The sequence below is a fragment of the Chaetodon trifascialis genome, chromosome 5 (assembly GCF_039877785.1).
Source record: "Chaetodon trifascialis isolate fChaTrf1 chromosome 5, fChaTrf1.hap1, whole genome shotgun sequence".
NCBI lineage: Eukaryota > Metazoa > Chordata > Actinopteri > Chaetodontiformes > Chaetodontidae > Chaetodon > Chaetodon trifascialis.
The window spans coordinates 20,781,256-20,797,500 of record NC_092060.1 but is presented as its reverse complement, the minus strand read 5'-3'; the positions used below and the strand labels follow the sequence as shown (position 1 = coordinate 20,797,500).

At 43.1% G+C, this 16,245-nt stretch overlaps 1 protein-coding gene across 3 annotated transcripts in view; it reads left to right on the top strand.

The window, feature by feature from the left end:
• The window catches only part of drp2 (dystrophin related protein 2), a 156,951-nt gene that overhangs the window by 109,862 nt on the left and 30,844 nt on the right, over positions 1 to 16,245 (top strand). For all 3 annotated transcript variants that reach the window (XM_070961965.1, XM_070961966.1, XM_070961967.1), the window contains 9 exons: positions 304 to 424; positions 965 to 1,076; positions 2,513 to 2,669; positions 4,531 to 4,677; positions 10,537 to 10,615; positions 12,352 to 12,412; positions 13,523 to 13,584; positions 14,120 to 14,194; positions 15,824 to 16,025. In XM_070961965.1, coding sequence (XP_070818066.1) covers positions 304 to 424; positions 965 to 1,076; positions 2,513 to 2,669; positions 4,531 to 4,677; positions 10,537 to 10,615; positions 12,352 to 12,412; positions 13,523 to 13,584; positions 14,120 to 14,194; positions 15,824 to 16,025 — 1,016 coding nt within the window. The remainder of the gene's footprint in view (positions 1 to 303; positions 425 to 964; positions 1,077 to 2,512; positions 2,670 to 4,530; positions 4,678 to 10,536; positions 10,616 to 12,351; positions 12,413 to 13,522; positions 13,585 to 14,119; positions 14,195 to 15,823; positions 16,026 to 16,245) is intronic.

Below are 16,245 nucleotides of genomic sequence, written 5' to 3'. Positions count from 1 at the left end.
TCCTCACAGTTAAGAAGGTGGAACCAGGCAGTGACAAATAAATTAGTGATGCTTTATTCGATAATCAAAGTTGTCAGTTGAGTTTGTTTGAATAGTTTCAGCACTAGAAGGCACCATTATTCCTGGTCTGTGTTTGGCAACAGCATCTTGTTTGAGGCGTAGACACATGTTCACCTTAGCCTGCAGGACTTTCTTCCGCGGCTACATTGTTGATTGAAGCAGCACCTGAGTTTGAAAACAGCTTATGTCTTTCATTCTCTTCCACTTAGTAACACTCTCTCCTCTCTGCTTGTCTCCCGGCAGGCATTCATGGAGGATGTCAAGTCTCGCGGGCCGTTCATCTACTCAGTCTTGGAGTCTGCCCAGGCCTTTCTGGCTCAGCACCCCTTCCAGGAGCCAGAGGAGACCCTGACCGATGGAAAAGGTCTGCTCCCTTCAAATTCTGTGCCAACTGCTGCGCCAGCCAAAATATCATACTCACAACCTCCATGGTTTAAACCCCAGAGTTCATTTGGTTGGACCCATGCAGGTGAAATCTTCCATTAGTAGTTATTAGCAGTGATCCGTCCTCTGATGTCACACTGACTTTAGGGAAAGTATCCAGGTCAGAACCAATTAGCTGTTTCTCACCAGCTCTCCAGTCATGTCTGCTCGGATCAATAATACAGCAAGCTTGGCTTTTTCTCCACCAGCACGTCCTCCTCGTAATGTTTGGCTCTGAACACGGGATGCTCTCCTGGGGAGTACTGTAGAAATCTACTTTACTGTGTTCTCCTTATGTCTCCAACTTTCTTCCCTTCCATGGATTTGGTGTACCCCCCACCTCCAATCATTGCTCTTCTCTTTGTCTGACTTATAACCCCTGCCCTCCTCTCCACCCTGTTACTTCTTCTTTATGTCAACCTTCGCACCTTTATCTTTTTATCCCTGCGTGGCCCCTTCTGACCTCTTCCACCCTCTGCAGAGGTGTCTCCACGTCGCCGGATCTTAAATGTGAGCCGCTCAGTGTGGAAGCAGGCGAACGTGGCCAGTGACCTGTGGGAGAAGCTGACAGCACGCTGTGTGGACCGCCATAGGTCAGACACTGTTTTTTTCATTTTTTACATTAAGTATACCTTGTACGGGTTAACTGTAGTTTCTGCAGTAGTGGGAAGTTAACTTACTCAGGTATGTTATTCAAGTGCAATTCTCATGTACCTCTAAATTATTGGATGCTACTTTACACGTTTAGTCCACCACATGTCAAAGAAAAGCATGATGCTGTTCACTCCACTACATTTATCTGTCAACTACAGTTTCTAAGTGTTTATATACAATGCATTGATCAAGATTAAACCGGTGCTTCCCAACCTTACCTTCCCAAAGCAGCGTCAAGCTGGGGCCTCTTGTCACATTACAGACGAGTTTTTATCAGTTCCATCAAAGAGACATTTCACTAAAACTAAACTTGAAGTGATTTGAATAATTGATCAAAGCCCACAGACAGGTAAAGTCTCCAAGGTTCACAAAAAAGCAAAGATTAGAGAAAAGAGAAATGATGATTTTTTGTCGCAGAACTTTTTGTTTTCTGTTTCTTTTTTCTTGTCTCCAGCTACAGCAGTATAAAATGCTGCTCATGCCGTATTAACAATAATCTAATAATGTGAGGTGCAATGATATCAGCACAGGGACCATTTGTCTCCATACTTTTGATTTTGATACTGAAAGTACATTTTGCTGGTAACATTTTTGGTACTTTCAGTGTTGACTGCAGGATTTGTACTTGTTATGGAGCATTTTGAAGCAGTTGCATTGAAGTAAAGGATCTCGTTACTTCTTCTGCCTCTGGCAGAAGCAAAGCAAGATGGCTTCTCTTTGCTACCTAGAAGCGAAGGTTTTAGAGTTAATCATTTTTTGTTCCTCCTGAGTGAAGAACTGTATCATTCTTGAATATAAATATTATGCCTGGCAAGCAGTGGAAGATTTGCTCCTTTATGTATTCATTGTTTGGAGCGTATTTGTTTCTTCCTTTTGTTTTCTCTTTTTCTCCTTCCGTCCTTTTTTTAAACAATTTGTCTATATGTAACCGGAGAGAAAGGCAGCAATATGCTTATGCCCTTAGAGCCATAAAGTTGAGAGTGTTGCTTCTCCCCTTGACTGTGTGTGTTGATCCGTAGCAGGGTCATGCAGCAATGCATTACACATAACCACATTACCATAACCTGATTACAAAATGCGGTAGATATAATCCATTACATAAACAATTAGGAAAGCACATTTATCAGCTTTCAGATCGTTGCAAATTCAGACCATACTTTTTAGAATATTAAAACGTGCCTTCAAAGAAAAGGCTGTGAAATGATGGTGGAAAATAATTTGCACAGCCCTTCTGAAGTGACAGCCTGAACATTTGAATAAATGATGCGTTTGACTGCATGCTCTGTGATTTTGATAGGATTTTTGGCTATTGCTCGCGTTAGCTCCAATTACAATGGTCCAGGTGGTTAACTGTAATGGATTATATTACCCCCAGACACATGGAGAGGACTTTAGAGCGTTTACTCCAGATCCAGGCAGCGATGGAGGAGCTAGCCGTGGCCCTGGAGCAGGCAGAGGGGGTGAGAGACGCCTGGGAGCCTGTCGGAGATCTCTTCATCGACTCTCTGCAGGACCACATAGACGCCACCAAGGTAGATGCATCCAGAAATCCACACTGCATCACAAGCACACTGTCTTCTTTCTCTTTATCTCTCTCACGCACACACGCTTGTGCATGCACACACATTATCAGGAATCTCAGATATAAATTGCTTTTACCTGTTGAGTAACTTAATTGTCTCCTTTGAGATAATCGCCTCCAGCCAGCCCTGAAAAAGCACGCATAGTGACACTCCGTAAACAAACATTAAAACAGTGACGTGCAGCTTTTTTTTTTTTTTTTTTATCACGAGAATGCAGCATTGATATGATACCCGTGAATAAGTGAGATAAGTGTACCAGGCGGTGTTGCTTTAAAATGTTTGTTCTGGTTGCCTGCAAACAGTGCGCATCCCAGTTGGAGTAGCTGTGATGTGACAGATGATGACAAGGACGTGGCACTTCAAACTGAGGCGGCAGAGAGGGGGTTACAATCCTCAGTTGAATAGATGTTGTTAAACAAATGACAGGTCATTGGTTTAGTCATTATGGAGTGCCGAGTGCCGCTGCCGCCTGTAATTGTGTGGCGCTATTCATTAGAAGTGAGGGCACTTCACAATAATCATGTCACTGTTTGGACTCCTGTCACAGCCAGCACATGTTCAGCTCGCTCTTGAGGGCAGGCTTGTCAGTTGGCCTCATCTGCACTCTCTCACTCATTTACATTCACACACAGACACACAAGAGCAGACAAATGGATGCGTGGAAACAGGACATGATCATACAGTAAATCTGCATTATGCACACTTGTATACACATGTACAAACAGTATGGAGCTGCAGCTCAGGCGTATTTTCAATACTCATTAGTAAAAGCTTTTTTACATTTCTGTTTATTATGTTGTAGCCTTTCTTCTTTACAGCGTTCCTGCTGGTGTCTGAACACAGTCAGCACATTTGCAGATATCAGAGATTAATTTCTTGCCACTAAAAGAAGCCATTTGCTTCAGTCGATCATCCATCATGTTAAAGACAAAATCTTAATTTGGTTTCAGCATTTTTTGTGTTTTGTGAGCATTATTTGAATGTGCTGGAGTTGTTTTTTTTAATATGAATTCATTCATTAATTCATATCCTGTCATTCACATGAATGAAGCTCATGGGAAGAAATGCAGGGAAATATTAAAAAAAAAAAAAAAATCAAAAACATGTGACTTCAGGCTGTCCTAAGGCTGAGTTTGGTGATGTTCGTGCCATGCAGTCGTAGTTTACTGGTTTTGAAAGGTGCATGGTATCTTTCACTTCCAGTCTTTGATTCATGTCTCCCTGCGTCTGTCAAATAAAGACATCAATGCTCAAAAAACAAAGTTTTGTCTTATTCACTTATTTATTTATTGGGCGTCTTGTGAAGTTTGTAAAAGTCTTAAAAATCTACAGCGAAACTTTTCACAAACTGAAAACGAATAATAAACAAACTGCTTACACAAACACTGCAGTGCAAAAATAATTAGGAAATAATCATATGAGCACATGAGCTGCCCACGCACTCGCTCTTCAGTCTCATGGCCCTGAGTTACACCCTGTTTACTGTTTAGAGTCTGTGTTTTTCCTGATTGTTCACATATAAAAATCTACAATGAACAGATGCTGGTGCTATTCCAGTATCATAAACAGTCTTTTCTCTTTTATTTATACGATTGCTGCCAATTCATTTCTAAAACAGAGCTGACAGCGATACAGGATCACAGTTCAAATTTTTATTTAATTTGACTGGGGTTTGGCCAGACTGGATGTTTGTCTCTGTGTGATATTTCTATGTTTAAAATGATTTGTATTCAAGCTATTTTCTCTTTCTCTCCGCCTCTCTCTACCCCTTTGCTCGTCTCGCTCGCTCTCTTTCTCGTCCCCCCTGCAGTTATTTAAGGAGGAGCTGACCCAGGTGAAGGAGGGCATGAAGCACATCAATGATCTGGCCCACCAGCTGGCGATCTCCGATGTCCATTTGTCGATGGAGAACGCGCGCGCCCTGGAGCATCTCAACAGCAGATGGAAAGTGCTTCAGGTAGGGTTCACTGCTGGGTCTGTGCTGTCTGTTTGACATTGTCAGCAGAAGCTTAATCCAACAGTCAAATTCAAGGGAGACATTAGAGACTGACTCCATGCGTAATGTTTGTCATAATGGATATTAAGGGCTTATATGAGGCTCCAATGATGCCTGCACCCCAGGCCTCCAACTGCTTTATGTCTGTTCATGTTTTGAGCTTCAAAGTCATTGTGGTGTTTGAGGGGATGGATAAAAGCGTGTGTGATAACAAATTCTGATAACATAAGAAGGGGAGATCAGATGAATGCCAGTTAATCACAGGGATCATTAAAACCACTGAACTCTGAACTGCTTCCCCTGATATTTTAAAGACCTTACTGGGGTGGGGGCGGGGTGCCCTGGGCCCGAGGTGCCGACCACAAGCCTGATCCGTCCTCAGGTTCTGTTCTGTACGGGAACCTTTGTTGCATCTCTCTGTGTCCTCATTTTCTGGCATCCCTTTACTCTTGGCTATTGAATAAAGGCTGAAAATGGCAGAAAAATAATTGAAAAAAACAAAACAAAAACAAAACACACCAGTGAGCAAGCTTCAGCTGTAACTCCCTGACAACAAATATTTTATATTTACTCTTTTGCTCACCTTCTGAATGTAAGCTGCACAGTTTTAGGGATATGTTTGGCCATTTTCACCCTTATTAGATAAAAGACAGTAGAGGATTACATTAAACAAAGATCCCTAGCTGAACTCAAACCAGAGAGGTTGCAATTACAGCAGTATCTTAAGCCTTACGCCACTACGATGCCCCATTTTGGTTTTAGTTTTTTCCACAAGGGCAGCCATTGATTTCCATTCCTCTCAGTTCATTTCAGGTCAATGAACAGACTCTTGCTTATCTTGTGTAACCAGTCACAGTGAAAGGAAATGAAAGATGAAATTCAACAAATTTTCTATGACAAGCATTGTTTGCAAAATGGTCAGTATGTAAAGTAAAAAGGATTTATAATAAAAGGGCTGAAACCTGTTTAACAGTACGGTCTGTCAGCATAAGGCGAGGCCAGTAAAGGTGGATATGAGGGGGTTTCATCTGTGGTGCAGATGTCCGAACATACAGCACCATGCAAAGGTTTGGAATCAGCTGCCACAAAAGCTGGATTTGGAGAGATGGCTGAGAGAACTACTCTATATTTCTAAATGGTCTTTCCTGCTTTAACTTGTGGACAGTCCTCGTTACAAATAGATGTTAATTGTGTGAAGGGTTTGCAGAAATAGTCCCGCTTTGTACACATAGAATACAACACTGCACAACGGTTCAACCAGACTGATAACTGAAAGGGCAGAAAGAGACACCTCTGAGCCACTGTTAGATAAGAATATAAGAGAGATCAGCAGTCATTGGTGAAAGAAACTGGACGCTTAGCATGAAGATCTGTGCTGAAAATGGGAAATGGGGAAGGGTTCCGGTTTCAGAGTCAAGTGCACAATAATGACTCTAACAAGCTGGAATTAATGGCCGTGTTTCTTCAGAAAAGTAGTTCTTTAAACTTCAGAATAGAAGTAGAGGGTTAGTCTGAGGTTAGCACTATTGGAGCTGGATCACAGACAATCTGATAAACATACTGTGGACTAATACATCACGGCTTAAACCTATTCAATCCAACCACTGAGCAGACTGCAGAGGAAAGAAGACTTCCCAAAATATTTAGAGCCCAGTGATTCAAGCAGGGTCCAGCATCAGTGACGCTTTCTGGGCTGTAACAAATCAAAATCAACGGGTATCTGTGGGAGAAAATGGTAGCAAGAGCAGTCGAATCTGTCGTGCAGCACTGTTGAGACACTGACTAAACAGAATTGAATTCGATTTAATGTCATTTAATTTTTCTTTTGGGGCCCAAAACTATTCCAAATATGAATATACCTTTGGTGTCTGAACGATACTGTTGAAGCAAAGGTGAAAAACAATCAGTATAACAAGTGATTTCAAACCTTTGAGCTGTGGTATATACATTTACATCAACCTCAATCGATGGTTAAAACTTGCAACATCTGGCCAACGCGTCCAGCAGCTGCGTCAAAGTAATAGACATCCCCAGTTCTACGGTACGTGATTGGAAGCTGGTTACTCTAAAGCAGCTGCAGGAAGTTTAACTTACAGCTTTAAGACACGACTCTCAGTGTGTACCTGCTCTAACAGCTGTCGTTTTTCTGCAGCACTCCATCGCTGCGATAAGTAGAGCTCTCTGTGAGAATGTTTAACAGTTAAAATGTGGAGTCGCTGTCCACATCGAGTATTTTTATGCATCATGAACTGGAGAAAACCGCAACGAAAAGACGAATGATGAAAAGAAAGATTTGAGGCTACACGCTTACATGAAGAGGGCCATTCTTCAGTGAATCCACGGCACTTACTCTAAAAGTCTATTAAAATTTTCAAGAATAAAGTGCTTTGGATTGATTGAACTGGACTTGCCCTCCCCTTGGTGCTTAGCCGAATGTATGGATGCATTATCCAGTGAGCATTACTGTAACTCTAGTCAGTGTTCAACTTTCAAGCCCAGGCTGGCTGCTCCATCAGCATCCTCTGCAGTGCTCCTACAGGCACCGCAAAACCCCACTCAGCCTTCCCTACACCTCATGTGAGAACACCCTGTTCCCATTAGATAACCTTCGCCTCACCCTCTCCACAGCCTGTCGGTCGTTGCATCGTCAGGATGCTGTAATTGCCGCTCCAGCCTCTCGTCCTCTTTGTCTCTCGTGTGATTATTTCAACATCCCTTCAACATATCTGAGAAATTAATTTCCACTTTCCACTTTGCACACTTGCTGTCTCTGTGACAGCTTTCATGTCGCCTCTGTGGCCTTGATATTGTCCACCATGAAGCAATTCGTGGGAAGAGCAGAGCGAAACACAAAGCAGAGCTGTGTAAATGAGCTCTGGGTTTGACTTGTAAGCCAGTGTTTTTTTTGTGTGTGTGTTCTCTGCTCTGAGTGAGGCAAATAAAGTCGATGGCTTTAAGTTAAGCCTTTGTCATCCCAGTGAAACCTGATTGGATTGTTTGCAGCAATTAATCACAGCTAGACACAGTCACATGTTTTCACACCTCTTGGTTCAGGTTGAACTATTGTGTTTAGCAGGAGTGATTTAGCGAGTTAGCAGCACGAGTCGAGGAACAGCAATGTTTCTCATTCAGATGGTTGATCCAGCACTTTGGTCTGGACTCAAATATCTCAACAACTATTTGATGGATTGGCATGAAATTCACAGCCCACAAACAATGTGTGTTCGTCTAGCACCACCAGAAGGTTGAAATCATCGGTTTTAAGTGAAATGTCTCAACCACTATTGGTACAGACCTTCATGTTCCTGTCAGGACGAATCGGTTTATTACTGCCACACTAATCATATTCCCATCAGCCTCAGCTGTACTTTGTCTTAAATGCTGATTAACAAATGCTGACATGCTAACGTGCTAAGCTGAGATGGCGAACGCGGGAAACATCATGCCCGCTAAACATCAGCATGTTTGCATTGTCACTGTGAGCATCATGCTGAAGCATGCTGACGTTAGCGTTTAGCTCAAAGCGCTGCTGTGTCGAAGCACAGCCTCTTCAGATCAGATGCGCACATACAAGCACACTCAAGACAAACACGTATGCATGCTAAATACTGTCGATTGTTTTAGTGTGTTGTTGATGTGCACTATACTCCCACAATGCAATGCACAAGGGAAACGGAGGAGTTGAACAGAATGTAAATATATTGTGGGTGGTGGTCCCAAAAAGTCTTTGAAAACAATAAGAATCAAATCTTTGGACGTGACACTCATTGTATTATTTCCACTTAGCATAAAATGGTATTTTGACACTAACTGCTAAACACTATAACATGATGATTAGTGTGTAGCACGCACTGTAAAGAATTATCATGTAGTTTGGATTTCAGACACAGCTTGTGTTTTGTTAACAGTTGCCCCTCCTGTGTATGGTTCTCATATTTGTTGGAGCTGCGTCGATCCATTTTTAGACACTTGTTTGACCAAGTTCAAGTGCTTGAAAAACCAGAGAGGTACTTCATATCCTACAGATGCAGCTATGCAAACTGAAGCTCTTTTCTAACGTGTGGGATGAGCTGGAATATCTGTCAGTCTAATTTTTGTGCACATTACGCCTGCCTTCTTTTTCTATTAAAATGTTTCTCTTTCTTAGGGTCATGATGCATCGCAAAGTTTAAATGACCGTTAAAAGCATTCAGATGTGCATGCAAGCGTAATGGCTCACTTTCAGAAGCCTGAATTATCCCCTACAGATTGTCACCACAGCTTCATGTATTTTAGGGAAGGATTGCTGGTGGAGTGCTTCATTGAAAGAACAGAAATTGAGACTCATCTTGCTCCGCGTTGATGTCCCTTTGTGTTGGATGTAAAACGAGCTGAAAAAGTTCTTTTACAGGATGATTTCTGCTCCATCTTTCATGCACGGCGTGCTACAGTTGGTAATGTGTCCTGTGCTCTTTGCCCCCCTGTGATCAACTGTCTTCTAAAGGCTTTTTAGTATCCATTCTCACCAGCAGATATTCATCTCGAAGATCTTTGATTGTTCTCTGAGTTTCGGTGATATCGGTAGAGCCCAATTGACAAGAAGTGACATGAAGTGTAGAGACAGTCTTGGCTTCAGAGAGAGAGAAAAAAAAACTTTTTCTGTGCATTTCAGCCTTCTTTGAGCTGGCTTACTCGCACCCCCGGTCGATCAGCTATCTCCACTCATCCACATTCATTAATTTCAGTGCAGTAAGATGCACTGACCTAGCGTCGTGCTATCTTTCACTGTGAAAGCAAGCAGAATGGAGAAACCTTTTTCTTTGTCTCCCTCTCTGTGTCCCATTTCTCTCTTAATTAAAATGATAAATGCTAAATCCCGGCAACATCCTGTGCCCTGTTGATTTTGGCTGCTCCGACGGCAGCGAAAATGTATTTCCAAATTTGATTTGCTAATATTTGTCGATCACGGGTAATTTAGTCATTTGTCTTCCTTATGGCAGGCCAAATTGCCTGTACAACAAATAGATTGTGAGACACGGCACAGTTGGCAGTAACATCTCCACGGCACGCTGACAATGCTCTATATTAGTACCAACCAATTTAAATCTCGGGTACAGATTATATTGTTTTATTTTCTGGCGAGGGAGCAATGACGTGTGCACACTGAGGAATGATAACTTAATACATCTAACTTTACACATTACGACTCATTGCGTGTGCTTCTCTTTGAAGTCTAAAGGCTCCTCACATTTTCTCCTTTCTCTTTCTCTCTTTATCCGTGTCTCTACCTCACCTCGAGTGGATTTACCTCCCATTGTTTGATGACGGCGTTTCAAACATCCAGCCGACAATGACTCATATGCCAAATCCAATGCATTTCAAGTAAACCAGGATTAGTCAAACTAAATCCCATTTGGTGGGAAACATAACTGACGTGAAGTGCTTTGACAAAGGCAATGGCAAACTTAATTTAGTCAACGCAGTCTTCATGGTTATGGAACACGTGGGGCTTTGCAGCTCTTTCATTTCATCTTCTCTTCCTTCAAGCTCTTTTCCACACTGACAGTGCAACCAGGACCGTTGTCCTCATTTCAACAAAATATATTATTTTGTAATCTCTGTCTTCATTTCCTACCTGCTGCTCTTCAAAGGCTTTCAAAGTCCTTCAAGAGGGGCAGCAGAGGAAAAAGACATAATTTATATTCTGCAGTTAACTAATGGAGGAGAAGCAGGTGGTTTGTGTGCGCACTATTTTGGGGATTTGTGGTGGAAAGGGATGATGAACAGCATGATTCCCTTTGATTTAACTCTGTGTGTGTGTGTGTGTGTGTGTGTCCTCAGGGCTCGATAGAGGAGCGGCTGAAGCAGCTCCAGGATGCACATAGAGACTTTGGCCCCGGCTCGCAGCATTTCCTTTCCAGTAAGAGTCTCTTCTGCTATTTGAAGTTGTTACCTCATGTCGCTCTGATCTGTGCTGTGTCGTGCCAGGTTTGGTGGGGGGTGAAAAGAAAGTAAGGTGTATTACAGTTTTGTTGTGATAAGGTTATAAATCGCTGCCTGTGTGTGTGCGTGTGTTTGCGAGTGTGTGTGTATTTGGGTTAGAGGTGGAGCTGGCAGGCTTTGTTCGTCTGTCTTCATCAGTTCCAGCACACTGTTGCGATAAGCATCCCCAGTGATGCTCATCACAACAATCATCGCTCTCATTTGAGCAGAGATACATATTTGTGAATTCCGTCTCTTCTTTTACCTGCTGCTCTTCAAAGGCTACAGAGGGGGAGCGGAGGGGGTTGTTTGGGGGGGGGGGGTCTGAAAGACGTGATTTACTTTGCCTACTTTAAGCTGATGAAGGAATGGAAAAGCTGTGTGTTCCAGGGCTCTGTGTGTGTGTGTGTCAGAAGTGGTGTGTGCGTGTGTGTCTTCGGTGTCCTCAACAACCCCATCCTGTTTTACTGCTGTCACGCTGGCTCAGAGATGCCACACTGGGGCTTATAGAGCTCTACTCCACTGCCAGCTCAGCCCACTGCACCCTGCAGGAGCGTCTGGGTTTACGTCTGTGTGGTTTTTTAATGCACCCGCATGTATATTTCACCAGGTTGTTTGATATAGCACTTAGCACATATGGCTGGTGCATATGGTGCTTATTGTACACAGGTAGATGGATTTGTGCTGTGGTGGATTGTAACTGAGAACCTAAGTTCTCTTTCCATTTTACGCTACATTTCAGAGGGAATATTGTGCTTTTTGTTCTTTTTACTTTATTCATCTGATTATGAATTACTTTTCAAATTAAGAGGTTACATTTAAAATTTGGATCTTATCTTATAAAAAACAATGCTTTGTTAAAAAAAATTATACCAGCTTTATCTTGTGACCCTTTGGACTAAACTACTGAACTGTAGATAAAGCAGTCAAAATAACCTCCACTCTGACCAGCTGCATCAGGAAAATGCCACTTATGCATTGATGCACCAATATTAACAGTCTAATGTGTCAGTCAGCGGGGACATTGTTCTTCATGAAATCTTTTGTTTTCCATACTTTGCTATTTTTCTGATAATACTGCTGTAGATTTACTTATATAGGATGTTAAATACAGGACTTTTACTTCTATTTTTACTTTGTGGTGTTGGTACTTTGATTCAAGTAGAGGATCTGACTTTTTCCACTGCTCTGCTTCGGTCTTTGTACATGTGCGTGCTTTCCACACATGCACAGCAATAACATACGAGTCTGTGCCGTGTCGTAATACAATAATGGACAATGACATGGTGTGTGTGTGTGTGTGTGTGTGTCTGTGTGTGTTTTGTGTGTGTGCGCCTCGCTATCAGTGTGCGCAGTGTCTGCCTCTTGCTTCTTGTCCTGTTTTATCCTCTGCTGAACCCCCTGTGGTTCAGTTTGGAGGCCGGTTAAAACGCTCACCCTGCCTCACAGACTTCACAACCTCCCGTATTGTATCGGGCCGTGCCAAATGAACCAACACTCTGCGGAAACCCAACACAATAGACTCTCTTACTGTGCCTGTTGTGTACCAGAGCAGCTCTGTTAAGAAGGTCTGAATGGACTGGCTGTCTGGACACGCTGTCAGGGACATTGTACACAATGGCTTTTCATGCATGACATGCCTATTTTGAAATTGATTTCTGTGTGTTTACGCAGGTTCAGTGCAGATACCGTGGGAGCGTGCCATCTCCCCAAACAAAGTGCCCTACTACATCAAGTAAGTGCAACTTCAGGGTCAGTGTCTGCATTGTTTCCAGTTTCTTTTACCAATGAGTGCTGATGTCTTACATTCATAAATAAATGAATAAAAAATAGCATCTCTAACTGTGAGATCCAGCCCAAATTACAACAGTTCTTGTTTTTTCCGTAACACTCCCTCTTGAAGCACCGTCAGCTCCAACGCAAAGAAGTCTTTGAATTGTTTTTGGGTAGAAGCTGGTTTGATTATAGGTAGGCAAAGTCATTTGTCTGTGTCCTTGTGAGGTAATATGTGATTGTTACAAACAAATTACAATTTGTAGGTGTGTTTCTCTGCTTAGAGGATGGTATATTTGTGTGTGCAGGTTTGTAACTGTGCTTTTATACAGTTTGGTCCTCTGCAGACTATGAGTATTTATTTTCTTAATCATTTGCAATAGAACCTCGTGGGTCTTGTTTTAGTCTGCTAGTCAGTTCTTTATGGGCTATATTACTGTACCAATGAGGGTGGGAGTAGTACCTGAGTAGCACTTCATTGGGTACCAATCAATGAGCACTCGCACCGGTAAAACGATGAGTGCTGCCCTAAAAGGCCCCTGAGTCCTGGCAGACTTCCTGCTTTGGGGTTTGTCATTTATTTTTGCTGCACTTCTCCTTTTTTATTGGTCCTTTTTTTCTGAGTGTGCTCATAGAGCTAGTAGAGGCATAGCTGTTTTGAATATGTCTTTCTGATGTGCATGTATGGGTTGGCATTTCATTCAGTGTGTCTGGGTGAAGTTTTTTAAGTTACTGGCGGTACATCTCCGGCAAAGCAGCAGCAGTATGTAACTTTGATGCCTGAACCTGTGTCCTTTTTCATGTTTGATGTATGTCTGTACTTCACAGGTCTGAATTCTCTTGTAAACAATGGTCGCCCTGTCCTGCCCTCTAATTTTTCTCCTTTTCTCCCACTTACTACCCTCTGATCTCCCGTCTTTTACCGTCTCCCACACCTGCCTGTCTCGGCTCCCTCGACTCATTTGTTCTCCATTTTTTCCTTGATCTTTCTGGCCTGAAAATGTGCGCATTCGTTCCTTGCCAGCCTCACGAATCTCTGTGCCTTTGTTTCATTTTTTCTGTCTTCTCCCAGCCATCAGGCCCAGACGACGTGCTGGGACCATCCAAAGATGACAGAACTGTACCAAGCACTGGGTGAGAAAGGAGACAATTAAAGCACCCTCTGAGTCGTGCTCATTCGCCCAGGACCCCCACTGGGCTGCAGCAGCACCAGCAGCACCAGCAGCACAGCACCTGCTTTGAAGGCCCTGTCACACAGCTCATTAAGGGCCCTGTATTTCAAACACCTTAGGGACTACATCACTGCTGCCGTTAACCTACCAGGCCCAATTTGCCAGCACTGCGATTGCTTTTTGCTTAGCCTTTAATTAATTGTGATTAAGCGACATCATGTGTTTTACTGTTCATCCGATCTGACGTGGGAGCATGCAGGGGAGATAGACGCACCGTCGCATACACACATACATGCATGTGCACAGACTCATACACTGATAGCATTAGCTATACAGAACCCCACTAATGACTTCTGCAATGCTGTGATAAACATGAGGAGAGATAGTGATGCCTAATTCCTCGATGGCGGGGTGGAGTGGTGCGGAATGGGTTTGTTTTCCCTCATCTTTTCATTTACTCTAATCTCTTTCTATCTTTATCTCTCTTCCTCCATTAGCGGATCTGAACAACATCAAGTTCTCAGCATACAGAACGGCTATGAAGCTGCGGCGTGTTCAGAAGGCTCTGAGATGTACGTACAGTATTTCATTGACGGTGTTTTCTGGGGTGGCTGGTTAGGTGATATACTGTTATCCTGCACCATTAGTAATCCACTGTGACAAGCTCTCTTCGGATGTGAGTTATAACTATTAGCCGTGGCACATTTCTTTATTCAGTTGTCGATGAAATGGTCGCTGCTCTCCAGCCTACTTGAAAATGCAGTTGAAAATATTCCCCATGCTCGCCATTACTATTGGCTTTAAAATGTAGAAATCAAAAGTATTGATAATCTCAAGCGCCACTCAACCACCGGATCCATTCCTCATCTTCATCCAGGCCTGGATTGTTGGCATGCCAGGTAATTACAGCTATTAATTGGTCAATTTGGCTTACAAAACAAGAAGGCAATTAGTTTTTGCTGCATGATTGAGGCTTGAACGTGTGCCTCTTCAGGGTCACAGCGTTTGTTGTATCCTACTCAGGGCCAGACGCTCACACTTCCTGCCATTTTTCTAACTACCGCTGATTCCTCTAATGCCTCACGTTCTTTGCTCTCTCCTCTGTTCACTACCTCAAACATGGTCTTTCTTTCTCCCTCTCCGTGCTCTCAACCATCCATCTTCCATCATCTGCAGTGCTCCAGCTCCCACTGACTCCAGATTAGCCCATTTGCCACTGCATGCGGCCAATTCTGCACTTTTCCTTATTCACATTCACACACACACACACACACACACACACACACACACACACACACACACACACACACGCACACACACACACACACACACACACACACACACACACACTCACTCTTCTCTTCCTTCTCTTTCAACCTTCCTGCCACCTTATCTCTCTTCCATGTTCTGAGTTGCTGTAATAAAAACTCGCCATGCTCAGACCAGTGTGAAAAACCTCTTTCAATGACTCTCCCTCTTTCTTTCTTTCTCTCTCCTGCCAGCTCTCTTATCTCACTCTCCTCTGGTCTACTCGTTGATATCGTTACTGAATTTAATTGCCAGGCAGCCTTGATAACTGCAGAACTCTCATTCTTTCTCTCTGCACACTTTGTGAATGATTGAGCAGTGCTGCATAAGAGCCCATCAGAAATGCATTTTTAGGTGACTCCCTCCCCAACCCTGAGAATACTCCTGCTATCTCCTCTCTCTGTTCTACCTCATTATCGTGCTATCCAATTATACCTGGCATCAACGGACACGCTTTTAGCTCCACTCCTAGGGATGGGCCATCAAATTAGTTTAGAAGAGCGAAATCAAATTTGTGTCACTGCTCTTGAAACATCTGGTCGGGCTTAAGTGGGCAAAAAGGGTGGATAAGCACTGCTGTCGCTTGTGCTCTCATTTAAGGAGGTGAGGATGATGATCCGGCTCTGTGTCTGCGTGTGTTTGTGTTCAGTGAATGTGCAGTCATGTATGTATGAACGTAGGTGTTGAGGCTCCAGCATGTGCGTATGAATGTCTGTTTACATGCCTTTAAACGGGTGAAAAAATAAAAATTTTTACACGCAACACTCAACAGACACGTGGTCATAGTTAAAGTGTTACAGTTAAAAAGACTTTGCAGCATGTTCTAGAAATGCACATAAATAAATAAAATTTCCGCTGAATAGGTTATAATAAGAATCTCCGTCTGTTTTAAGTGGATTTAGTGGCGCTGAGCAGCCTTGTGGAGGTGTTTCGGGACCAGGAGCTGCAGCAGGGGGAGCATGTGATGGATGTGGTGGAGATGATCCACGGCCTGACGGCTCTGTATGAGAAGCTGGAGGAGGAGAGGTCCATCCTGGTCAATATTCCACTCTGCGTCGACATGTGTCTCAACTGGCTGCTCAACGTCTACGACAGGTGGGTAACCCGGAGATGAGATGTTTCCAGCATGAAAAAAGTGTTAATTAAAACCTAAAGCAACACAGCTTTCAAATAACGATTGCTTTTTTTTGGTTAGTGGGCATAAGGCATTTGGAATTCCTGTTTTCACATACTCGTCCTCATTACATACACTGCACATACAGTCCCCCACACGTATGCATTTCATCAGAGAGGTCAGAGCGCAGGGTCGTCTGCA